General features: G+C 37.7%; 1 protein-coding gene across 5 annotated transcripts; it reads left to right on the top strand.

Moving 5' to 3' along the window:
• The first annotated feature begins 1,208 nt into the window (after positions 1–1,208).
• ZNF322 (zinc finger protein 322) lies at positions 1,209–26,307 on the top strand. Of its 5 annotated transcripts, XM_007973430.3 has the most exons (5): positions 1,209–1,513; positions 2,321–2,409; positions 10,487–10,525; positions 16,973–17,042; positions 21,957–26,307. In XM_007973430.3, the coding sequence occupies exon 5, from the start codon at positions 22,132–22,134 to the stop codon at positions 23,338–23,340; it is 1,209 nt and encodes a 402-aa protein (XP_007971621.1). In that variant the 5' UTR covers positions 1,209–1,513; positions 2,321–2,409; positions 10,487–10,525; positions 16,973–17,042; positions 21,957–22,131; the 3' UTR covers positions 23,341–26,307. The 5 variants fall into 5 exon arrangements, 4 of the variants coding, with proteins under 4 accessions (XP_007971621.1, XP_007971622.1, XP_007971623.1 ...); XM_007973431.3 differs by lacking the exon at positions 10,487–10,525; XR_005242858.2 differs by lacking the exons at positions 2,321–2,409; positions 10,487–10,525 and having other exon boundaries at positions 1,212–1,513; positions 21,957–25,120; positions 26,063–26,307.
• Positions 26,308–26,425: the final 118 nt, after the last annotated feature.

The following is a 26,425-nucleotide window of genomic DNA, read 5'->3' as shown; positions in this document are numbered from 1 at the left end:
CAGAATCCAACTTGCTTAATTTTTATTCCAATACTTTTCCACAATACACTCACCACTATTGAGGTAGCCATAAGTATAGTGATTGCAAGCACAGAATCTGGCATCAGGCTGTTCACATTACAGCTTTATCAGTTAGTAATATGTGATCCTGGGCAAGCTACTTAATCTCTCTGTGCACCAGCTTCCTCCTAAAAGAATACATATCTCACACAATTTTTGTTACAACTGAATAAGACAATAGTGTAAAGTTATTAGAACAGTGTTTGATACACACTACACACTCAAAATGTTATTATTTAAAATTTTAAGACCACCCTGAGTGGAACATTTGGGCATTGGAAGTTTCATTAAAAATAAACATGAATGTAGAATAAGCTGCAGCCCCTCTGCGGAAGAATTCCAATAGTAGGAACATGATTAGTTAATACTGAACACGTGCCCCAGAGGCTGCGCTCCTCAATTACTAAACCCCAGCAATTGGCTCACAATCCAAGTCCTTGGCCAGGCTGCCCAGGGTTTAGTTTTCCATATTCCTACTACTCACCTTTCCCCTTTGATAGCTGAGGACATTTAAAAACTGTTTGTTTGTTTGTTTTTAATTGAACAACTGAGCTGGGAGAATACCCAGTGTTCAAGCTAGAGAACTGTGAGTTCTGCTCCAGCCCACCACTAGGTGATTTACTCTCAGCTGATTCCAAATCAGAAACATAATCAGCAAGGACTGGGGAACCTCCCACAGTACTTTCTCTCGCTGCAGTTTTCTCCACCCACAGAAGTCCACCACTTTTAAAAGCATTTCTTCCATCTCGCTGGCCACATCTTCGTGGATGACAACGCTGCCACTGTGCTTCAGAATCCTCTATCTCTTCCAGATCTTTCCAGGTGCTTTTCTCAGGGTCAGTGGCATCTAATATTTGTGACTCTACTCCTGGTTTGAGACCTCAGTTAACAGCCTTGGGAAAACTGTAACATAAACTGCAACGCTGTTGGTGCCGTTTCTTCTTAGACAAGGTGGCAGTGATTGCCTACCCCCACAGCCGGCCTTCCACTGCGCCAGCAAGACCACCTCCCACCAAAGCGCCGAGGGCTCCCAGAGCGCAGGCGCCCGGGCCCCGCCCCTTTCCGAAGACTCGGCTCCTATTGGCCTAGGGGCCGGGGTTGAAACGCCCTAATAGCCGGACCGGGATGATCATGTGACTTGCGGGGGTGGGGCTGCGCCGGCCTCTTCCCAGCCAGCTTGAAAGGGTTTGCGTAACCGGCCTGGTGGGCCCTTAAAGCGCTCTGTTAAAGCGCTCTGTGGGTGGCCTGGCCTCGACTCCCTTAGTCTAGGCGCACGAAGGGAGTTGCTCCTAGCTCTCGTCCGTCCCAGGTTCGCTTTTCTTTCCTTCCCGATGCCTGGCTCTTAGATCCACTACCGCAGAGTCTCCGGCTGCCAGGAAGCCCAGATTCGAGTGTCCAGAGAGTAACCGGAAGTGCCGTCCCCAGGCCTAGGGGCGGCGCCGGCGGCTGCAGGGTAAGCGCGGCCTGCGGGGCCCAGGGGTGGGATGGGTGCGCGGCGGGACCCAAGACCCAGGGCCACAGTCGAGTGGGGCCAGCCCCTGTTCCTGGACACTGAGCATGGTCTGGTCCCCCCTGACGGCGGACGGAGGACTGAAAGATGGTCAATGAAAAGTTGAAAGAAGAGAACCTTAGTACGGTAGTTCCTAGAGATAATAATAGTAAACACGGCAAGGCACTTTTCAAAGCAATATATATCTTTCATATATAACGAGAAAAAAAAGGATGTTGAGTGGATTTTTCTCTTCATCTTCAGTGCAGGAATTAATTATGTTGCAGTTGAATCTATCTGCAGAAAAATCTGGTTTGTTTAATCTTCCTATAACCATTTCTTTTTGGAAAACGGAATTACATATAACTTTATATTATATACACTTACCGCGTGCACTTTGGGGTTTGTAGTGGTAGACGAATGGGTCTTTGATCTTAGAAGTTGAGATAATACATACAAAAACAATTAGCAGAAGGAGAAAAAACAAACGAAAAACGAGGCTTAGGGCTTTGTTACGAAGTTGCAGTTAGTAATTATTCAGAAAGACTCCTGACATTTTGTCTAGAGTTAGTCGGAACTGATGGCTACCCGTGGCAGGTACTTCCTGCAGGAGAAACAATGTAAGCAAAGATAGGAAGAGATAAGCTATGGTTGAAGGATGCTCACTAGAATGGAGAGGAAATCAGACCAGTTTTCTAGGCCAGCTCTAGAAAAATTATGAATTATAAATTTCACAAGGTCATCGTCTACATTATTGATTTTTTCCTCTAGGAGAGGGAATAATTGAGTGTTGTGAGTAGTTCTGGACTAGAGACCTTTCGAAACCAAAAGGAAGATGGTCTTGAGTCTTTTTTGTTATGGTAAGTGGCACACCAGGCTCTGTTTCTGTATAAATGTGGATGGGAGCGTGGGGTGGGGCAGGGTGAAAGGAAAGTATGGGAGAAGATATATGGAAAAAGAGAATGGCCCTTTCTTAGCTCCTAAGATAGCAGAGTGATAAAACTGGGCCCTATCCTGCCAACTTAAGGCTATTTTCTACTCCTTTTCAACATGCATGCATATACACATTAGGCTTGTGGTAATTGCTTTTTGATTGATTTGTAACACAAAGAGGGTAGTATGCCTAATGCTTAGGTAGGCTCTGGAGTCAGAAGATAGGTATTTAAATCCTGACTCTGCTACTTTTTGTAAGTTATTGGGTGATTATCTAACTGCCGTAAGCATCAGGTTTTCCATCTGTAAGATCCAAACATTGGTATTGATACCTATTTTATAGGATCCTTGGGAGGACTAAATGAGATAATCCACGTACTCAATGAAAAATAAATGAGAAATTTCCAAGCCTAAGGCCTATAAACACCATCTAGTTTTTAAATAATGCTTTACTAACTTTGTCTCTTGGTCCCATAAGGATAACCATGAACTCTCAAGTTGTATGAATTAGACTGTCTGCTTGGACTTTTGTTGTGTTCCAGTTTATTCCTTTCACTTCGACCCTAGGCATGAAAGAGTACTAGTCTCTTCCTAGGATGGCAAGAGAAGCATCCTAAAGGAGGGTACCCTGGAGCTAAGACTTGAAAGATGTATTTGGGCTTGCTAGATGAACCAGCCAGGGCTACTGGTCTAGTCTGTTGTATTGCTACTGGGGGTCCAAGGATGATGATTGCCTTTTTGTTCTGGTATTTGTTCACACTTTTCATTTATTCAACAAATATACTCTAGGTACTAGGGATATTACAGTAAGCAAAAGACTAAGTCCTAACCCTAATAGAAGTTATATTTTAGTAAAAAGACAAACAAATGAACAAATATAAAATGTGTACCACAAAGTTGAATGGTGATAAGTGCTATGGAGAGAAATAAAATGGGATAAAGCAACACAGGCTAAATTTTAGATAAGGTAGTCAGGGTGTGCTGCTTTTTGAGGAAGTAGTCTTCAAGCAGAGACTTGAGTTCAGTAAAGGAGTAAGCTGCATGGGAAAGAGCATTCTAGGCAGAAGGAACAGGTGCAAAAAGCTTGGAGGTGGCCTGTGAGGCTGAAGATACGCAGAGGTATGAAGATACGCAGAGGTACCACATTATGTAGGGCAGTAAAAATTTTGGATTTTATTCTGAGTGTGATAGGAAACTATTTGAAATTAGGGAAGTGTCATGATTTTTTTTTTTTTTTTTTTTTTTTTTTGAGACAGAGTCTTTGCTTTGTCACCCAGGCTAGAGTGCAGTGGCACGATCTCAGCTCACTGCAAGCTCCGCCTCCTGGGTTCACACCGTTTTCCTGCCTCAGCCTCCCGAGTAGCTGGGACTTCAGGCACCTGCCACCATGCCCGGCTAATTTTTTGGTATTTTTTAGTGAAGAGTGGGTTTCACCGTGTTAGCCAGGTTGGTCTGGATCTCCTGACCTTGTGATCCACCCACCTCGGCCTCCCAAAGTGCTGGGATTACAGGCGTCAGCCACCGCACCCGACCTTATGATCTGTTTTGAGGTTTGGCACCCAGACTTACTTTTTTAGGTGTTGACATCTAAAAAAAAACTTGGATATAAATAGGAAAATTATTTCCTTATTTATTCAGTTTTTTTTTTCTTCTTCTTAATGCCCCACACTTCATTGGTTGTTTAGCACAAATAAGACACCTTGGACTGATAACTTTAGGGAATAATGTAAATGATTTGCCTGGCTGTGACAAAACTAAGAATCCTTTATTTTCACTGTATTCTCCTATTGAACTTAACAATAGTACAAATTTTAAAAGACAAAACCTTTAATGAATCCCCCATCTTACAGCTATTTGTCTGTATCCCTGCATATCTTTACTTAATTGTGATTCTGAGTTGGAATTCTTCTTTTTCCTTCTAATATTGCTCCATAAATTTTTTCTAGTTTTTGCATAATCTTCATATTAATCATTAAGTGGCCAAATTGTTTTATTAGTTATTTTAAGTGGGTTTTGAACAAGGCTTTGCACAAGAATCAGGCATAGAAAATGGGCTTAATACATGTTAGTGGTTCTGTGCATGTGAAGGTAGAATTAAGAAAATAGAATCTACCATTTATTAAGCATCTACTGAGACCTAGACATTGAGCTTAGTACCGGCAGTGTCTTGGTTCTCATAGCAACTCTGTGAGGAAAAAAGAGAAAGTTGAAGTTAAAGGAAATGAAGTTACTTACCACAGCTACAAAGGAGTAGAGTGGGAATTTGAACCAAAATCTGCATACAGAGCTTAAACTGTCAGTATTAACCACCAAAATAAACCAACCTTTAGCCACCATGTTTTTTGAAAACCAAAATAAAATACTTTTTAATTTTGAATAAGTACAGACATACAAAAATTGCAAAATGATACAAAGAACTCCCATATACCCTTCACCCATATGCTCTAAATAACAGTTTACCATGTTTGCTTTAGGATTTTGACTCTATTAAACAAATGTTTTAGTCTGTTTTGGGCTGCTATAACAGAATACTATAGATTTGAGTAATTTGTAATGAACAGAAATTTATTGGCTTATGATTCTGGAGATTCGAAAGTCCAAGACAGGGACTGGCATCTAGTGAGAGCCTTTTTGCTGTGTCATTTCATGGCAAAAGGGCAAAGAGAGAGTGAGAGCAAGCAAGAGTGCTCAGCAAGGGACCAAACTCATCTTTTTATGAGGAACTGACTCCTGAAATAATGGTATTAGTCTATGAGGGTGGTGCCCCTGTTACCCACATACCTCCCATTAGTACCCGTTTCCCAACGTCACTGCATTGGGGATCAGGTTTCCAATGCATTAACTTTGGAGGACACATTCAAAGCATAGCAATACGCATATACATATATATAGATTTTTTCCTGAACCATTTGAGAGTAAGCTGTAGACATCGTGCCTCTTCTCCAACAGAAGCAATCAGAATCAACATCTCCATATGCATGTACAGTACTACTAGCTACATGCCATCCTTAGGAGAACTGAGAAAACAGTCATTCAGATTCATTTTCTGTGGGGACTTCTTTTCTAGAACCCTGGTTGAGAAAGCCTGTCCTAAATACTCAATTGTATATTTCCTAAAAACAAGGATATCTCTAGAAATTATCGTTACCATTATCAGAGTCAGGAAATTAACATTCATAGAATAAGTACTATTATCTAATCTCCAGACCTTGTTTGAACTTAGCCAATTGCTCCACTCATGTTGTTTTAAGACAAAAAGAGAAAAATGTTTTTTGTGGGCCAAGATCTAATTCAGCATCAGTCATTTAATTTAATTATAATATAGTCTCTATTGTGAACATATTTGCAGACTTTGTCTTTCATAACTTTGACATTTTTTGAATATTTAGGCCATTGATTTGGTCATTTCCCTCAGTTTGGGTTTCTCTGATGTTCCCTCGTGATCAGATTCAGGTTAGACATTTTTGGCAAGATACCTCAGAAGTGATGTTATGTTTTTCTCTTTGCATCATATTGGGAGGCACATGATGTTTTAGCTCATTACTGGTCATATTCACTTTAGTTGAAGTACCACTTGGTTAAGGTGGCGTCTTCCAGGTTTCCATACTATGAAGTTACTCTTTTTGTATTTATAATTATTAAATATCTAGTGGGGAGATATTTTCAGATTATGTAAATATCTTGATTCTCAAAATTTTTCATCCACTAGATTTTTGCACAGTACTCTTGATTGAACATGAAGTTTTTAATTCCATCATTTCTTTTATATTTAGTTGTTTGCTTTTCTAATGCAAAAAAGCTTTCCCTTCTATACACTTTTTTTTAAATGAGTACAAATTCATGGATTCTTATTGTGTGACTAATTTATTACTGTTATTACTTATTTCAGTGTTCTACTTGTTCCACATTTGTACAGTGGCAGTCCTTCCATCCTGAATTGTGGGTCGTTCTGGCATATTGCACCACTTTTTGAGCACTTCCTTACTTTCTGACACATCAGGATAGTCCAGGCTCATCTTACACTTTCCAAACCCTGGAAACAGCCATTTCTCCAAAGAGTCTTGATTCTTTTCAATGGAGAATGGTATTTAGAAACCCATATCTGAATGCTTGGTATACTCATTACTACTAGGATTTTATTGTTTCTGTGACTTCTCAGCAAACATTACTAGGAAAAAAAAAATACACACACATAATTTCACACATACATACATTTCTTTATTCTCTGTATAAACCTTAAAATCTTGACTTATACTGATACTTCTAATTCCAGTTAAACACTACAGAGTTGGTTCTAGCCTTTCTCTTTTCTATATTTTTAGCCTTCTTCATTGACAATGAGGAATCTAGGTGACATTATCCATAGTATATTTACTTATTTATGCAGTCCTAGGATACACATTAAGTAGTGTACCCTTATCCCGACAGGGGAGAAAACCTCTACTGATTCGAGTTATTTTTATATTGAGATTGAATATACATAGTCCCAATACTGTGTTAAAGAGTTTTTTTTTCCTCTTCTGCATAGTTGTTATTTATTTGAAACACGGGTACGTTTGTTTTTATGCTTTTCTCCTCCATCTTGACTATTTAGTTCATTAGTTCATTCATTTATTGAATATGTAAAATATAATTCTAAAAGTAAAAATATGTGTGTTGTGTCTTCATATTCTTAGAGAAACATGACTCTTCCTTCTCCACCCAATTCTGTTTTCCTGTGCCCCCAGTTCCATTTTTATCTGCCTTGTAATGATAACCAATCTCATTACTTTCTTGTTTTTTGGGGCAAGTGGAGAAATACATATTTTTATTTCTACTTTCTTACATAAAATACAACATACTTTTTTACAGTTTGCTTTTTAAAATTTATAATTTATCTTGGAAATCACTCCACATCAGTTGATAAAGATGTTCCACATTCTCTTTTACAGTTGCATAGTACTCCATTATATGTGGATGTACCATAGTTTATTCACCATTTTTTTATGTACGGATATTTAAGTTATTTTAAATATTTTTCCATTACAAACATTACTACAGTGAGTAATATTATGCTTTATATTTTCATGTTATTGGAGTTGAATCTTCAGAGTCCATTTCTAGAAATGGGATTGCTGAGTCAAAAGTAAATGTATATCTAGTTTTGTTACATATTGCCACATTCCCCTGCGGAAGAGACTGTACCAATATGCATTCTCTCCAGCAACAGAGTTTGTCTGTTTCCTTACAGTGTTGACAACGAAATGCATTGTCATACCTTTTAATGTATGCTGATTTAATTGGTGAGAGCTGGTATTTCATGTACTTTTAAAAAATTACTTCATTTTTATATAGACTCACCAGTTTGCATTCCCCCCAGCAACATATGAGTGTGTCTATTTCCTTACAGTGTTGACCACAAAATGCGTTGTCATACCTTTTAATGTATGCAGATTTAATTGGTGAGAACTGGTATTTCAGGTACATTTAAAAAATTATTTCATTTTTATAGACTTTTTAGAGAACTGTTAGGTTCATAGGAAAATTGAGCAAAAAATACCGAGAGTACCTGTATGTCCGCTACCACTCCGTTTACCCTGATACATGCACATACCACACACACAGCACACACAGCATCCCCCACAGTTAATATCTTCAACAGAGTGATACATTTCTTACAATCAATGAACTTAAGTTGATACATCATTGTCACCCAAACTCCATAGGTTACATTAGGGTTCACTCTTTATGTTGTACATTCTATGGGGTACCTATAATTTTTTTTTTTTTTTTTTTTTTTTTTTGAGACAGAGTTTCACTCTTGTTGCCCAGGCTGGAGGGCAGTGGTGCCATCTCGGCTCACTGCAGCCTCTGCCTCCCAGGTTCAAGCGATTCTCCTGCCTCAGCCTCCCTAGTAGCTGGGATTACAGGCTCCTGCCACCAGGCTCAGCTAATTTTTTGTATTTTTAGTAGAGACAGGGTTTCACTATATTGGCCAGACTGATCTTGAACTCCTGACCTCAGGTGAACCACCTGCCTCAGCCTCCCAAAGTGCTGGGATTGCAGGTGTGAGCCACCACGCCCGGCTCAACTTGCCAATTTTTAAAACTGGTTTGTTTTTTTGTTGAGTTTTAAGGTATATGTATATTTTTGTATATTTGGGAGATTTTAAAATGTTGGGAATAACAGTCTTTAATCAGATTTGTCTTCTGCAAATATTTTCTCCCAGTCTGTGACTTGTCTTCTCATTCTCTAGACAGTTTGTTTCATAGAGCAGACATTTTTAATTTTAAAGTCCAGCTTGTCAATTTTCCTCCATGGATCATGCCTTTGATGTTGTATCTAAGAAGTATTGCCAGCACAGGCGTGGTGGCTCACGCCTGTAATCCTAGCACTATTGGAGGCCAAGGTAGGCAGATCACTTGGGCTCAGGAGTTCAGTACCAACCTGGGCAACACGGTAAAACCCTTGTCTCTACCAAAAATAGAAAAAAATAGCCTGGACTAGTGACATATGCCTGTGGTCCCAGCTACTCAGGAGGCTGAGGTGGGAGGACCACTTGATTCTGGGAGGCACAGGTTGCAGTAAGTTGAGATCGCACCACTGCACTCCAGCCTGGGTCACAGAGCGAGACTCCCATTCCAAAAAAAATCATTGCTATACCCGAGGCCATCTAGATTTTCTCCTATGTTATCCCCTAGAAGTTTTATAGTTTTGTGTTTTATACTTAGGTATCTGATTCATTTGGGGTTTGTAAATTTTTTTAAATTGAGAAGTAAAATATGTATGTATTTATAGGTATACATTGTGGAATAGCTAAATCAAGCTATTTAACATATATTACCTCACATACCATTTCTTGTGGTGAGAACATAAAATCTACTCTCAGCAATTTTCAAATATGCAGTGTATTTTTATTAGCTGTAGTCACCATGATGTAGAACTCTAGAACTTACCTAGAGTAGAACTCTAGAACTTATTCCTCCTGTTTAACTGAAATTTTGTATCCTTTTACCAATATCTTCCCAACCCCGCTACCTCTCCCCTGGTAGCCACCATTTTACCATCTGTTTCTATCAGTTAGACTGTTTTATACTCTGTGTGTAAGTGAGATTATGTGGTATTCATGTTTCTGTGTCTGTCTTATTTCACTTAATGTCCTCCAACCTCATTTATGTTGATGCAAATGACAGGATTTTCTTCTTTTTTTTTTTGCATGTGAATGTCTAGTTACTTCAGCGCCATTTGTTGAAAAGACTATCTTTTTCTGCATTGTATCTATTGCCTTTGTTGCTTTATCGTAGGTCAGCTGATTCTATATATATGGGTATATTTTTGGACTCTCTTCTGTTCCATTTATCTATTTGTCTGTTCTTTCACCATTACTACACTTTCTTGATTACTGTATCTTTAGTGTTGTAACTTCAAGTAGTATATAGTAAGTGTTGAACTTAGGTAACATGAGCGCTCCAACTTTGTTCTTCCCCTTCAGCATTATGATAGCTAATCTAGGTCTTTTACCTCTTCATATAAACTTTGTATCAATATGTCAATATTTACAAGATAATTTGCTGGGATTGTGTTGAATCTGTAGTACAAGTTGGGAAGAACTGACTATTTGACAATATTGAATCATCTTATCCATGAATGTGGAATATCCCTCCATTTATTTAGTTCTCTTTTTTATTTCTTTTATTAGAGTTTTTAAATTTTCTTTGCATAAATTATGAACATATTTGGTTAGATTTATACTTAAGGTGTTTCATTTTTTAGAGTGTTAATGTAAATGGTATTATGTTTTTAATTTCAAATTTCACTTGTTCATTGCTGGTATAGAGGAAAATAATTGATCTGTATATTTACCCTGTACTGTGCAACCTTAACTGTAATCACTTCTTAGTTCCAGGAGTTTTTTGTTGATGATTTTTTCAGATTTTTACATATGTGGTCATGTCACTTACAAAGACAGTTTTATTTCTTCCTTCCTAATCTGTATACCTTTTATTTCTTTTTCTTGTTTTACAGCATTATCTGTCTGTTCCAGTATGATGTTGAAAAGCAGTGGTGAGAGAGAACATTCTTACCTTGTTTCTGATGTTAGCTGAAAGCCTCTAAGTTTTCACCATTAAGTATGATGTTAGCAGTGGTTTTCTTGTAGATGTTGTTATCAACTTGAAGAAGTTTCTCTCTATTCCTAATAATGTCATGTATTTTAATTTGCATTTCTCTAATTATGAGATTGAACAGCTTCTCATATGTTTAAGGGACTTTTTATATTTTTTGTGTGTGAGAATTGTCTTTTGCTTATTTTTGTATCAGAGTTTTATTTTCCATCAATTTTTAAGAGATCTTTATATATTAGGTATATTGTTCCTGTATCTCAAATATTGTTACAAATATTTTATCTCAGTTTGCCCATTGACTGTTGACTTTGTTCATTTTTTATATATATAAAATGTTTTTGGCCGGCACGGTGGCTCACTCCTGTAATCCCAGCACTTTGGGAGGCTGAGGCGGGCAGATCACCTGAGGTCGGAAGTTTGAGATCAACCTGACCAACATGGAGAAACCCCGTCTCTACTAAAAATACAAAATTAGCCAGGCATGGTGGCTCATGCCTGCATTCCCAGCTACTCAGGAGGTTGAGGCGGGAGAATCACTTGAACTCAGGAGGCAGAGAGTGCAGTGAGCCAAGATCACGCCATTGCACTCCAGTCTGGGCAACAAGAGCGAAACTCAGTCTCAAAAAAAATAAAATAAAATAGAAAAAAGAAAACTTTAAAAAAAAAGTTTTTATTTTTAGTCAAATGATTAGTCTTACAGATAGAAAATTTTTGGTACCCTAAGATTAAAGTAGAATTTACTTTAGTTTTCTTATAGTAGCTTATCGTTTCCATGTATACATTTAGATCCCTAACCAATTGGGAGTTGTATGAGGTATAGATGAAATTGTACCTATTTTCATGTGGCTACCTTGATGTTTTACCATCGTTTATTTAAAAGTCCATTTTTGCCCTGGTGATTTGAGATGTCATCTTTATTGCATACTAAATTTCTATATGTGTTTGTGTCTATTTCTGGATTTTCTATTCTATTTGTCTCTTTATCTAATTGTGTTTTGAAACTCTGTTGTTTTAATATTAGAAGCTTTAGAGTTTATTTTAATGTCTCATGGGTTTAGTTACCCTTCATAGTCTGTCTTTTCATTGCTTCCTGGCTGTCCTTGTTGGTCTTTTCAAAGTGAACTTGAGTAGCAACTGTATAGCTTAGGCATTGGAGATTTTTCTGTAAAGGGCCAGAAAGTATTTTATTTAGGCTTTGGTGGCTATCTGGTCTCTATTGTAACTACTCAATTCTGCCTTTCAATACATTAATGAATAAGTATGACCCTATTTCAGTAAAATTTTATTTGAAAAAAAAAAACATGTGGCAGGCCAGAATTAGCCTGTGGGCCGTAGTTTGCCACTCCTTAGTCTAGTTTCATAAATAAGCTTGTTATTTTTATTGAGATTGCATTGTTTATAAATCTTAGGAGGAAACATCTTCATAATATTGAATTGTTCTATACAACAACAAAGGATGTCCTTCCATTTTTTCAAGTCTATTTTTGGGTCTCAGGAGGGAGAAGGTTTTCCTATGGTTTATTGGGCATGGCTATTTTTTATTTATTTCTAAGTAGTTTTATATTGCTGCTGTTATACAAAGGTTGTTCTCTATCATTGTGTGTTCCAATTAGGTATTACTTATGTTTATTTTAAAAACTGGTGATTTCTATGTGGTGAATTTTATATCCTGCTATCATACTGAATTCCTTTATTATTTGAGTTAGTTTTAGCATTGGTCCTTTGTAGGGTTTTCTAATTATACTATTAAATCACCTCCAATAGAGATAGTTTTACTTCTTTCACACCTCTAATTGATTTTTCTAATTGCATTGATTAATACTTCCAGGTCAGTGACTGAAAAGAGGAGTATTGGCCATCCTTGCCTTATTCCTGATCTTAGTAAAAATTATTATAGTTTTTCTAACTGAAGGTATTGGATGAAAGAATGTATGTTTTATGATATTAAAAGGAAGTATCTGTTAATTCCCACTTTCTTGAGTGTTTTTATCCAGAATAGATGCTGATTTCTGTTGCAAGTTCTTTCACCATCTATGGAGATAATTACATTATTTTTCTCCATAGGTCTGTATGGGGTATTATATTTAGTGGATTTCCTCATATTGAAAGATAGTCTAATTTTGAACCAGTTTTGCAAAAAATTGCACTTGGTCATGGTATATTATTTTCTTAATGTGATACTGATTTGTATTAGTATTTTTCACATTAATAAAAAATGTTAGCCAGGCATGGTGGTGTGTATCTATAGTCCCAGCTATTCAGGAGGCTGAGCCAGGAGAATTGTTTGAGCCTAGGAGTTTGAGGCTACAGTGGGCTATGATTGGGCCACTCTTCTCCAGCCCGGGCATCAGAGCAAGACCCCAACTCTTTAAAAAAAAAAAAAAAAAAGCAATATTGGACATTAATAGTTTTTATGCTCTTGTCATCAGTTTAGTTATCAGTGCTATTCTTGTTTCACAAAAATAATTAGGAAGTTGTTCTTTGTTTTCAGTGCTCTGGAAAATGTGTATGAAGCATTGTGTTTATTTGGTCTGTTTAGATTTGTAGAATTCTTTTGTGAAACAATGTGGGCCTAGTGCTTTTTATGGAATGGTTCCTTTATAACTTTTTCTATTTATTCTCTGCAAATTGGTGTTTTAAAACTTTATGTCTTTAGTGGAGTCAACTCTAATAAATTGTGTTTCATAAAGAAACACTTATTTCATAGTTAATCATATTTATTTATATAGAGATTTGCAAAGTGGTTTCATGTATGTGTGTGTTTTCTGTTCAGTGGTTATTCTTCCTTGTCATTTCTTATTTTGTAAATGTGTGCTTTCTCCCTTTTTTTCTTCTTTAAGTTACCTAGTGGTTTATCTGTTTCTTTAAGTTTTACAAAATAAGTATGATTTTGATTTATCATTAGATTTACTGTTTTTGTATTCTCTAGTTCATTGATTTCTCCTTTTATCTATTTTTGTTATTATTTTGATTTTTTTCCCATTTAAAAAAATGATAGAGACAGGATCTTGCTATGTTGCCCAGGCTGGTCTTGAACTCCTGGGCTCAATTGAAATTTATTTTTTTATTAGCTTTTGATCTAAGAATTTAACTTGTTCAGTTTAATTCTTCTGTTTTTATTGATTAAAGAAATATAGGCATAAACTACTTTAAATTTATCCCATAGATTGTAATATATAATATTTTCAATTATGAATACTTAGAAATTTTGTTGAATTTTTCATTGCCCTTTTTACTGAAGAGTTTTTTAATGGTTTATTTTCCCCCAATTTGAAAGGACATTTTGTTATTTGATATTTTAATAAATTTCTAGTTTTACTGCAGATTGTTTCTTATAATATTTCTTTATGAGAATTAATGATGGTTTCTTTGTTACATAATATATGACAGATTTTTGTGGATGATTCATGTGTGGTTGAAAAGAATGTGTACTTATCATGGCATACAGTTTAATATAAATAAGATTTACTTATTAATTAGGTTATTTAGGCCTTCTGCATCATTACGTCTTCTTGGTCCAGTTTGTATGTCTTTTATTGAGAGTGGAATATTAAGCTTTCCTATTGTTAGTACTTTATCTCTGTTTCTTTGTATCTGTGTCTCTGTTTTTCCTTTGTAAATGTGCCTGCTGTGTAATGTGATACATAGATAACCATGACTTTAGTGTAATTTAGAAAGTATTATTATGTTTCATGCTTTTGGCTTGAACTCTACTTTGCCTGATATCAGGATCAAAAGCTCTACTTTTATTGTTTCTGTTTGCCTAGTGTTCCCTTTCCCACCTGCTTACTTTTAGCCTGCCTGAATCACTTTGGTTTAGGTGTCTCTTGTATTTAGCATACAGTTAGGACTTGCTTGTGAGCCAAAATGAAAATTTCTTTTAATAGGCGTGTTAAGCTCACTTATATTTATTGATATAGTTGATGTTTGGTTTTAACAATGTCATATTATTTGTTATAACTGTATTTTATTACATGTTTTTCTACATGATAGGTTTTCATAGCTCTTTCGTGACTTTCTGTTTTGAATGTTTGATTTTTGTTACATTAGCTACTTTTGTACTTAGATTTATTTTATTTTATTTTATTTTTTTGAGGTGGAGTTTTGCTCTTGTTGCCCAGGCTAGAGTGCAATGGCATGATCTCGGATCACCGCAACCTCCGCCTCCGGGGTTCATGTGATTCTACTGCCTCAGCCTCCCAAGTAGCTGGGATTACGGGCATGCACCACCACGCCCGGCTAATTTTGTATTTTTAGTAGGAACAGAGTTTCTCCATGTTGGTCAGACTGGTCTCGAACTCCCGACCTCAGATGATCCGCCTGCCTCGGCCTCCCAAAGTGCTGGGAATACACGCATGAGCCACTGCACCTGTCTGTACTTAGATCTTTTTTAATGCCTTTAGTCCATTAAAAAAATAAATTTCTATATTTAACCTTTAATTATTTGGTTTTTAAGGTTTTTAAAATTTTTCTTTTCTAAAAGGCCATTTTAGCTTCAGATGATTTTTTAGTTTAATAGTATCTTTTAACTCTCACCTGCCATTAATACAACATTGTAATCCCACCTTATTCGTGGGGGATATGTTCCAGGACTCCTGGTGTATACCTGAAACTGCAGATAGTATTGAACCCTAAATGGCTTTTTGTTTTGTTTTGTTTTGTTTTTTTACATACTTATTTGTGATAAAGTTTTTTGTACTTAGAGTGGGTTTTTCTTTCTGGCAATAAATTTTAGGTCAATCTTGCCCACTGCTAGCTCTCTTCTCTTTACACCACATTCTCAGATTGTCCTTGCTCTCATTGATAGCTTATGGCTAGAATGTGAGAGACAGCTATGACAGTGTGGGCTTTGTATAGTACATTTGTTCATCTTTTTCTTACTGCTTTAAAAGGATGTATTGAGAGATTTGGATTTCTGTAGCCACCATTATCCCCTCTGACTGTGTTTTATTACCACGTTCTTTATATTTCCTCTAGAGATATTTTCCTTTTTTGTTGTTGTTTTTTTTTTTTCATATTTAAGTCAGTTTTCTGTCCATTGACTTCCATGGCCAATTTTAAATAATTGGTGTGCAAACACTGCATGTTCTCACTTATAAGTGGGAGCCAAACAATCCGAACATAGACACGGGGAGGGGAACAACACACACTGGGACTGTAGCAAGGTGCGGGGGCAGGGAGAACATCAGGAAAAATAGCTAATGCATGCTGGGCTTAATAACTAGGTGATGGGTTGATAGGCACAGCACACATTTACATAGGCACACGTTTACCTATGTAGCAAACCTGCACATCCCGCACAGGTACCCTGGAACTTAAAATAAAAATAAATAAATAAATGATGTGGAGGCTTATAGGTTTTCTGAAAAGTCTCAGTTGACAATTATGTTTTACAGCTTTTTCTCACTTCTGTATTTAGGGCTACATTGAGTTTAGGCCCCAGGATACTGAAGAGGACCAAAAGGGAAAAAAAAAAGGAAGTAAAATCACTGCTGGTTGAATGGCATTTAAAATTCTGGTCTTTCCTGACTTGCATGCTATGTGCTTTTCAGAGTTGTCAAATAACTGGGCCATACGTTCTGTCCAGACTTCTTAGTTGGGTTCAGTAGGATAACATTGGTGACATGTGTTTACTCCATCTTACCTGGAACTAGAGCCATAAAACATGTCATTTTAATACTAGCAGCTATGAGCTAAGTATCATAGAGAGCCTCAGCTCTATGGCCCTATATGCTGCCTGGGTCCAAGTAGTTCCATTTTTGCTTCTGATCCTCAGTAGCAGGAAGGTTGTTGAGGGAAATGAAAGTCCCATTAACCTAAGGATAAGGCAGGTTAAAACTTCTAGAGAAAGACATCAGTGGCTAAGTGTGGACTCTCTAACTTCTTTTTGTGCCCCTAATTGACCACCTCCTGGGTTGTTTGTGGTTGAAATATAAAGCAACTTAGGGTGTTATAAATTTTGAATAACCAAAATTGTGATAATTATGTGGGTTCCAGTGGTAGTAAGGTGGTAATTTTGTTATAATCCCAAAAATACTTTGTAGTCTCTATTATACTTTGGATCAGGACAGCCTGAGTTCCTGTGGGGAAGATAATGGCTTAGTGTTTTCAAGATACCACCGAGATTTAGTGTTAGGAGCCCTTTGCTGCAATGTTGTTATAGTTGCAAAGGAAGCTATAGATTGTGCAGATGGGTTATAGATTCTAAGGAGTCATATGGGATGATTTAAGACTCTACAGAATTGAATTTAAGGGATTAGATAAGAAAACCCATCTGTTCTTTTTAACTGTAGTTTACCCATTGTTAAGTCCTTTGAGTGTAAATGATCTAGTGCTAAATTCTCTCATTTATGGCTTTCTATCCTTTTCTTGTCTTTGTGTTTTACAGAATGCTATCTTCCTTGAGAAGTCAAATTCTCAGGATCAAGAATGTATGTTTTCTTCCGTCTGGATTCTAGGTAAGCTACAGTTACTTCAGTATTTTGAAGTGTCCCTTTTCTTTCCCAGTCTCCATCTCATCAGAGTACCTCCCATTCTTTGTGACATTCAGTCCTTTTATCAGACAAGGAGAGAAATAGAATTTCAGTGAGAATTCATTCATGCACTTAGCAGATGCTTGTTAAGCACCAACTTTGTACCTGGCATTACTTTATATGGTAGGGAAAGATCATCAAACGAAACAGATATGCTTGTCATATTTTAGCAATAGACAATAAACTGAATAAAGTGAATTATGTAGTCTGTTAGAAGGTTTTGAGTGCCATGAAGAAAAGTAAAGCAGAAAAGGGGAATAGTGAATGTTGAGGCATGAAGACTATTCACAACTTCAAACAGAGTGATTAGGAAAGGCCTTCCTCAGAAATGACATCTGAAAAAAATAGTCTTTGAAGGAATTAAGAGAAATTTGTGCACACATCTGGAGGAAGAAAGCTGTAGGCAGAAGAAAGAAAGCGCAAAGGCCCTAAGGGGAGTATATCTGGATGAGGAACAGCTAGGAAGCCATTGCGGCTGGATTAGAACATGCAAAGAGAAGAAGAATATAAAATGGTGTCAGAGAGGCAGTGACAGGCTAGCAGGGCAGCTCAAGTGAACCTGTTGGGCTATTGTAAAAGTAAGAAATAAAGAGTGGTTTGGACCGGAATGTAACAACAGAAGCTGGTGAGAAGTGGTTAGACTCTGGATGTGTTTTGAAATGGAGCCAACAAATTTGTTGATGGCTTGATTGTGTGGTATGAGAAAGAAGAGTGCAGGATGACTCCAAGGTTTTAGCCTGAAGAAATAAAGGATGAATTTGCCATTAACTGAGATGAGGCAGGCGATAGGTGGAGTATATCTGGCATCCAGCCCCAGTGTAAGTCCTTTGCTCACTTCCTTTGACTATAAGGCAAAAGGAGATACTTGCCATTTAGCTCTGTAAACTCAATTTAATAAAATAGGAGTAATGCTTGTGATACGTTAGGCTTTGAGGATTGAGATTGTGACAGTGACAGAATATACTCTGGTCTTATAGTCTAAGGAGTTCTGTGATACTGTGAAAGTCACCTGAAAGATGTAATTTGGACCAAAAAAAAGTAATTTCTAGGACAATTCATAGATCATAGAGATATGCTCAAATATTTGTGAAGGGGGCCTGCCCCTCCACACCTGTGGGTATTTCTCACAAGGTAGAGACGAGAGACTGAGAAAAGATAAGACACAGAGACAAAGTATAGAGGAAGAAAAGTGGGCCCAGGGGACCGGAGCTCAGCAAGTGAGGACCTTCACCGGCACTGGTATCTGAGTTCCCTCAGTGTTTATTGATCACTATCTCTACTATCTTGGTGAGGGAGATGTGGCAGGACTATAGGGTAATGGTGGGGAGAGGGGTCAGCAGGAAAACATGTGAGCAGAGGACTCTGTGTTATAAATAAGTTTAAGGAAAAGTGCTGTGCCTGGACGTGCACATAGGCCAGATTTATGTTTGACTTTACACACACATCTCGGTGCAGTAAAGAGCAGTATTGCCACCAGCATGTCTCACCTCCAGCCATAAGGCGGTTTTCTCCTATCTCAGTAAATAGAATGTACGATCAGGTTTTACACCGAGACATTCCATTCCCAGGGACGAGCAGGAGACAGATGCCTTCCTCTTATCTCAACTGCAAAGAGACCTTTCACTAATCCTCCTCAGCACAGACCCTTTACGGGTGTTGGGCTGGGGGACAGTAAGGTCTCTCCCTTCCCACGAGGCCATATCTCAGGCTGTCTCAGTGGGAAGAAACCTTGGACAATACCCAGGCTTTCTTGGGCAGCGGTCCCTGCGGCCTTCCACAGTGCATTGTGTCCCTGGGTACTGGAGAATGGAGAATAGCGATGACTCTTACCAAGCATACTGCCTGCAAACACATTTTTACCAAGGCACATCCTGCACAGCCCTAAATCCCTTAAACCTTGAGTCAATATAGCACATGTTTCTGCGAGCACAGGGTTGGGGCTAGAGTTACAGATTAACAGCATCTCAAGGCAGAAGAATTTTTCTTAGTACAGATCAAAATGGAGTTTCTTATGTCTTCCTTTTTCTACATAGACACAGTAACAGTCTGATCTCTCTTTCTGCCACATATTTGAAATGTAGAATTTTAATCACTGTATTTAGCATAAACATGTGTGTTTTGTTTAGCTTGTCTGCTTCAGTTTTGACTTCCCCATTCTTGTTAGCCTTGCAGTGCATTTTTCTCCCATTATGTCCCTCTGTGGTCACAATACTACATTTCTTGTGGATCTGTGTTTTGACTCTGAAGAAACTGCGCTACTCCCACCTCATTCAGTTCTTTCTCCTATCCCTTTAAATTTTAGAACAGTTCTGAGTTGACATTTGAAATCTTGGTATATCTTTTTATATGTATAAATAACTTTTACTTACTACAATAAAAGTAAGTAAAAGTAGCGGCCTCTGTGCCTTTCGCAAGGAAAGCATACAAATTGCTGAACGGAAATTGGAAAACTGTGGTTAACAAATTGATGAAACAGAATGTTATCTATCATCTCATTACCCAGAGGTAACCATGTTACTACCATGTCTTTTAGATCCTTTTGACTGCCTGTTTTCTCTGAGTGCAAGTGTTATTTGTGTTCTGGTCCCATTACACTTAGTAATTTGCTGTATTCGGTGAGCTTTAATATCATTTCCTTTACAAATAGGTTCCAATCTAATATCTAGTTTATTGGATACTGGACCTTTTTGATAATTTAAGGAACTGTGTACCTTCTCCCCAGAAAAGTACACATATACTGAACATTTTGCAGTCAGTTTCAAAGGTTTCAAAAATTACCTAGGAATCTGTGGATGCCAAGTAAGAACTCCTCTTCTAGGTCTGAGTACCTACTGTGTGCCAGGCACTGTTCTAAGTGCTGGGGAAACAACTGTGAATGAAGTGAGCCAAAAATCCCTGTCTTTTAGGGGCTTACATTCTCTGGAGAAAAACAAAATCGAAAAGGAGAGGAGTATTGTTTGTGTGAGTCAGCTGGGGTGGAGGTGTGGTACAGTTTAGAACAGGCTGGTTGGAAATGACTTCACTGAGAATATGCCAGTTGAGCAAAGATCTGAATGAGGTGAGAGAGAGAGCCTTGAAGATTCCTGGAGGAAGAGCCCTTCAGCCAGGAAGAGATACCAAGGCTAAAGACCCTGAAATGGGAGTGAGTCTGTCTTATTTGAACAACAACAAAAACTCAGGGTGACTGGAGTGTAATGAGTAAGTAGAGGAAGAGCAGAGAAATGTATCGGAGTAGTAACTAGGAGTCAGATTTCTTAAGAGCTTGTAGGTTTCTAACAGGAGTGGTTTTGGTGGAGTGGTGAGGGTTGAATGTTTAATTGGAGTATGTTCCAGAAATCTTGGAATACAAAAATTGGAGACAATGAACAGGTTTATTTATTTCAAAGAGTTTTACTGCAGAGAGGAACAGAGAAATGGGAGAACAGCCTGAGTGTGAAGCAGTTGAGAGGCTTTTCTTGTTGATTGTGCTTTTGTTTTTGAGAAGAGAAATAATATTGGAATGGTCCAATAGGAAGGAATAAATTGATAATGCAGGAAAGGGAGGGTGGACTTGCTAGAGTGATGTCCTTGTGAACAAAGTGGGTATACAGATGGAAAGGCTATCTTTAGGTTGAGCAGGGGAAGTTTGTCATTTATGGTAGCAGAAGGAAAGATGCAGTATATGACCACACTTAAAAGAGGTTGTTTGATGTGGTGGGAGCATGTGGAAAGGATTTTGGTTTTGTGTATGTGGTGGTGTTTTGCTTGCTTGCTTCCATTTTCTTAGTAAAATAGGAAGCAAAATTATCAGGTCATACTCTTTAGGTGATGGATGGGGGGTTCTGAATGTATGAGGGAGAGGTTCAAACATATGAAAAGATCACTGAAGAGAGTTAAGTGTGAAGGATATGGAAAATGGCTTCTTTTCTTCCCTTTATGTTCTTTAGTCTATTTTTGGTAGTTGATAAATGCATTGACTCATTACTCCCTCTGAACTCTCTTGAATCAACCTAACTCTTTTTAAGATACTTGATCCTTTAGGCATTTCTGTATGTATGCATACCTCTAAACCATAGAATGAGGAGGAAGACAACTTTTTTTTACAGCTTTTCACCATGTGAAGAAACACCTGTTATAAATCTATGTTCCAAGCCTAGACTTTTATCTATAATCAGTCAGGATTTTTCTTTTTGAGCAAGTTATGTGCTTATATAATCATATCAAAGCAGAATCTTAAGCCCCTTTGTCATAATAATAGTGACAGTAAGAGCCAAAACAGAGGGCTTACCAGGAGATTCGTAGTGATTTAATGTTCCACGGGACCATGTAAGGTAGTTTCTGTTATTAATCCACTTTACAGATGAGGAAGCAAAGCACACAGTGGTTAAGAAACTTGCCTAATATCACCACTAAGAAGATAGAGTCATAGAAACCTTACTTTTCTCTCTGGTCACTGGGAATTCTAATGATCATTAACTACTTTCTTCCAAGCTTTCTGCAGAAAGGACTCCAGAGATACTCATTGACGGTCCCTTTTGATTTGCTTTCTTCATGAGCAGGCATAATAATTATTAGTCTTGTCTTGATTTCTCAGCTGAAGCAAAGAAAGATGAAGAGCTCTTGTTTTAAAATTACCCAGATTCATAGAGGAAAGAGTTCTTACTTGTAGTTTCCCATATGTATTGCTGATCAGTTTTATATTAGCAAAGAGTAAAAGCAAATAACTGATTTCAAGCCATATAAAACCTAGAAGACTTAGGGCCTCTGATACAGAGTTTGTCTTTTCTGCAGTGATTTTAATTTTGAGAATTCTTTTCTTAGTTGTAGGAATATAAATAATATTTCTACTTTGTCTCACAGGGTTGGAAATGCCAAGTAAGGAATTAACGTATATGATGCTGGAAACTTGTAGAGGCTCATGACTGAAAGGCCTGAAACAGATGTATCTTCCAAGTTTTTATCAAGAAAATGACTGTGAGGGCAATGATGGGTCAGGAAGACCAGTGGAAAATTCCCTAGGAGAGAGCCATAGAAAATGTACACTTCAGAAGAGAGATGTAATCAGAGAACTCAAAAAAGGAAAATATATAATGTATGCCCTCAGAAGGGTAAAAAGATTTTTATTCATGTGCATGAGATTACTCAAATAGATGGTCATATATACCAGTGCCTTGAATGCAAGCAAAACTTCTGTGAAAACTTAGCTCTTATTATGTGTGAGAGAACCCATACTGGGGAGAAACCTTATAAATGTGATATGTGTGAGAAAACCTTTGTCCAAAGCTCAGATCTTATTTCACACCAGAGGATCCACAATTACGAGAAACCTTATAAATGTAGCAAATGTGAGAAGAGCTTTTGGCACCACTTAGCGCTTTCAGGACATCAGAGAACACATGCAGGTAAAAAATTCTATACATGTGACATTTGTGGCAAGAATTTTGGTCAGAGTTCTGATCTGCTCGTCCACCAGCGAAGCCATACTGGCGAGAAACCGTATCTATGTAGTGAGTGTGACAAATGCTTCAGTAGAAGTACAAACCTCATAAGGCACCGAAGAACTCACACAGGTGAGAAACCATTTAAGTGTCTCGAGTGTGAAAAAGCTTTCAGTGGGAAATCAGATCTTATTAGCCACCAGAGAACTCACACTGGGGAAAGGCCCTACAAATGTAATAAGTGTGAGAAAAGTTACCGACACCGTTCAGCCTTCATTGTACATAAAAGAGTTCATACTGGGGAGAAGCCCTATAAGTGTGGTGCCTGTGAAAAATGCTTTGGCCAGAAATCAGACCTTATCGTACACCAGAGAGTCCACACAGGTGAGAAGCCGTATAAATGCCTGGAATGTATGAGAAGTTTTACTCGGAGTGCCAACCTAATTAGGCACCAGGCAACTCACACTCATACTTTTAAATGCCTTGAGTATGAGAAAAGTTTTAACTGTAGCTCAGATCTTATTGTACATCAGAGAATTCACATGGAAGAGAAACCACATCAGTGGTCTACGTGTGAGAGTGGCTTCCTCCTAGGTATGGACTTTGTTGCCCAACAGAAAATGAGAACTCAAACAGAGGAGCTACACTACAAATACACTGTATGTGATAAAAGCTTCCACCAGAGCTCAGCCCTTCTTCAACATCAAACAGTACACATTGGTGAAAAACCATTTATCTGTAATGTGAGTGAAAAAGGTCTTGAGCTTAGCCCTCCCCATGCATCAGAAGCCTCAGAGATGTCTTGACCAGGCAAGAAGCTGTAATACCAATATTAAAAATTATTTACGTATCAGAGAACTCATTAAGATGAAGACAAATCTCAGACTTTGCTCAGAGCTCAGAATTCAGTGGGGACCAGAGAGCTTGCAATTGGAAGTAGGAGAAATTCTTTGCCCAGAGAGCTGCCCTCACAGAACACCTCATCCTCACTCCAATGAGAAAACTTCAGATGCCCAGAGTTTTTGAAAACTTTCTGTCTGAGCTCAAATTTGATCCCTCACAAGAGGATTCATACAAGTGGGAAACCTTACAAATGCACTGAGTGTGAGAGAGCTTTCCAGCAATGCTCAGCCCTTCTCGTTATAAGAGAATTCACACCGGAGAACAACTTTTTAAATGCCTTCAGTGTCAGTCGTGCTGCAGACAGTATGAACATCTCATTGGATCTCAGAAAACCCACCCTGGGGAGAAGCCCCAGCAAGTGTGAAAAAAGCTTCTAACAGAACTCTGACTTACCCATCAGAGAAGCCATACTGGTGAAAAATTGTGTATTTGTCTTAAGTATGGCAAAAACATTCATTGGAGAGCCTTACTTGGGTTTGCACTCCCAAAAAAAAACCCAATCTGAGGAAAGACTACAAGTGTCTGAATGAAGAGTGCTTGTTAGTGATCAACTCTTATGGTACATCAGGGAACTCACATAAGTGAAAAAACTCATACTTACCTTGAGTCTGAAAAAACCTTTGGTAGAAGCTCCTGTCTTATTGGGTCCCCAAAAACCTGTTCTGCAGTGAGAGATTTACTTGTGGGTGAGAATCTATGTACATATAATATGTATGAGAAGAACTGTTCTCATAGTTAGTTGACTCATATGATAGAGAGGACTTTACATGAAATCAGTATGAAAATAGTTTTTTAGATACCCAGAATCTTGTTCTGGGAGAAGCTAGGGCGGGTCAGAGTAGACCTGATGGTTAACTCAGGTAAAGATGCTTTTCTTTTATCTGAACCACTTAATGATTGCTTTACTTTTACTTTTTAAAAATTTCAGAAATCCAATAAAGGAAAGGACTGTAACCTTATGATAGAAGGTGTGGCATGTGTTACTGTTGGGGGAAAGGAGTATATTGACTTTGCCTTGGTTGATATTTTTATGCTTGTCTAGGACGGGACTAGAGTGTTGATAGTAACATGGCAGCCTTTTGGTGGCAGTGAAATGAACTAAGAAGCTAGGGAGTAGCTGTCCTAGATCAAAACTCTCCCAATAGTTTTCCCTTCGCAGGACCAGTCTTATAAAGAGAGAGCATACTCAGCTTTTTACTTAGTGTCAGTTGAGGCATACTCTCAAAAGTTTTTTCCCCTAAAATATCTTTCAAGTTTTTGCTGGTATTTGAAATTTCAAGTTTAGAAATTCATTTCTTTTTAACTCAAAGTGCAAATTTCATATAATGGTTATGATGGTTTTAGTGTCCATATTTTTGTGACTTCACTTATCGTCTCTTTCAGCAATAGATACCCACAGTCAACTCCTAGTAAAATGGCTACAGGAAGACTGAAAGAAAAGTTTAAGCCTCAGTAGGCATAGAGTAAAAAATCACATAATGATGCATTATTAATATAAGAGTAAGGCTTTTTTAAATTTTGAGTATCCTAACTCCAAACCTAGTGTTCTTTTCACTCCATTTTCCGCTGTTTATAGCAAATCAAGACCCATAATGATACATCTTTCATTTATTTCAGTTCTGCCAAGGAAAGAGAAAATACCTTTTAATCCCAGGGAAAGGATTGCAATCACCACATTATAAGGTATATATATGGCGTGGAATGCAGAATTCTAAATACTAGAAGGGAAAAGTAGTTGGCGGATTCATCAGAGGCTTAAGGATAAGTACTTGTTTCCAATTTAAAAGTATAATTAGGATTGTCTTTAATGATCTCCAGAAATACTATAATTAATCCAGAGATCTATCAATGGTCACATCTCAGTTTTTTTCTTCCCTCAGATTCAAAGACGTGTAATACCAATACTTCAGATTCCTGTAGTATTTGGGACTTTGTAGACTAGTGAATAGATATTTTGTTACTAGTCCAAATCCCCTGATTTTGGTTTGATTTGTCCTAGCAGATCCCTGAGCTTCAGAGAGTATTGCCATTTGGATTCTTGGAGTTGGCGAACTGCTACACTGCTACCTTGTGTATGACTCTAAGCTTTGATCCTAATGGCTGGTTGATGATCATGATAATATTAGGACCAGTGAATATAGCTTATAGTGATAATAAGGATTCTAGGGTATTTTTCTTTCTTTTAGAAAAAGATCCTGGAAGTTTATTTGATCTGACATGTTTTCGTAATTTTTAGAAATAGCTCTTGTACCATGAAAAATGCCCAGTATGATAAGACACACAAGATGTATTTTTTTCTCTTTGGTGAAAATCATGCCTATCGCTAGTATATGTTTGACATTTGTAATATACTTAAAATAGTATTGGGTGTGAGGCATGGTGGTGATGAAAAGTAGTCCTTATGGCTACTTGTTAGCCATTAAAGAGAACGTGGAGAAGGGGTCAAAGTTGGTATTAACAGGGCAATGACTTGACCCTCTTTCAACTGATCTTACTGGTAGTTGTCTCTAGTTTTTAAGTAAATTAATGATGGACCATCCCTCAAACAGAGAACTTTGGGAGTATGAAACAAGACTGAGGGCTTTTAACCATGGGAGAAAAAAGGTTTTGGTATTATTCATATAGCATAACCTGAGGTTGGAGAGGACCACTTGGGAGCCTGTAACCAAAACTAGATGGTAACTTCTGGGATGGATGGAGGTTCCCTTGAAGCAGTGCCAACCTAAATCTACCTCAGGTAAGTAGTTAGATTAACTTTTTCAAGATTTCAGACCAAACAAGACAACCTGTATTCAGTTGATGTATTCCTATGCTTTAATGTTTTTGTTTGCCCTTAATTCTTAAATAAACATTTGTTCTGAAAAACTCCATTTGTGTCTGTACTTTACTGAGAGAAACAGCATTTCCTCTACACTTGCATTAGAATAAAGTGGTTAATAATGTGATACTTAGACCTGGAGATAGAGATAACCATTGGACCATCTCGTA

This window comes from Chlorocebus sabaeus, chromosome 17 (genome assembly GCF_047675955.1).
Source record: "Chlorocebus sabaeus isolate Y175 chromosome 17, mChlSab1.0.hap1, whole genome shotgun sequence".
Lineage (NCBI taxonomy): Eukaryota > Metazoa > Chordata > Mammalia > Primates > Cercopithecidae > Chlorocebus > Chlorocebus sabaeus.
This window is presented reverse-complemented; position numbering and strand designations above follow the sequence as displayed.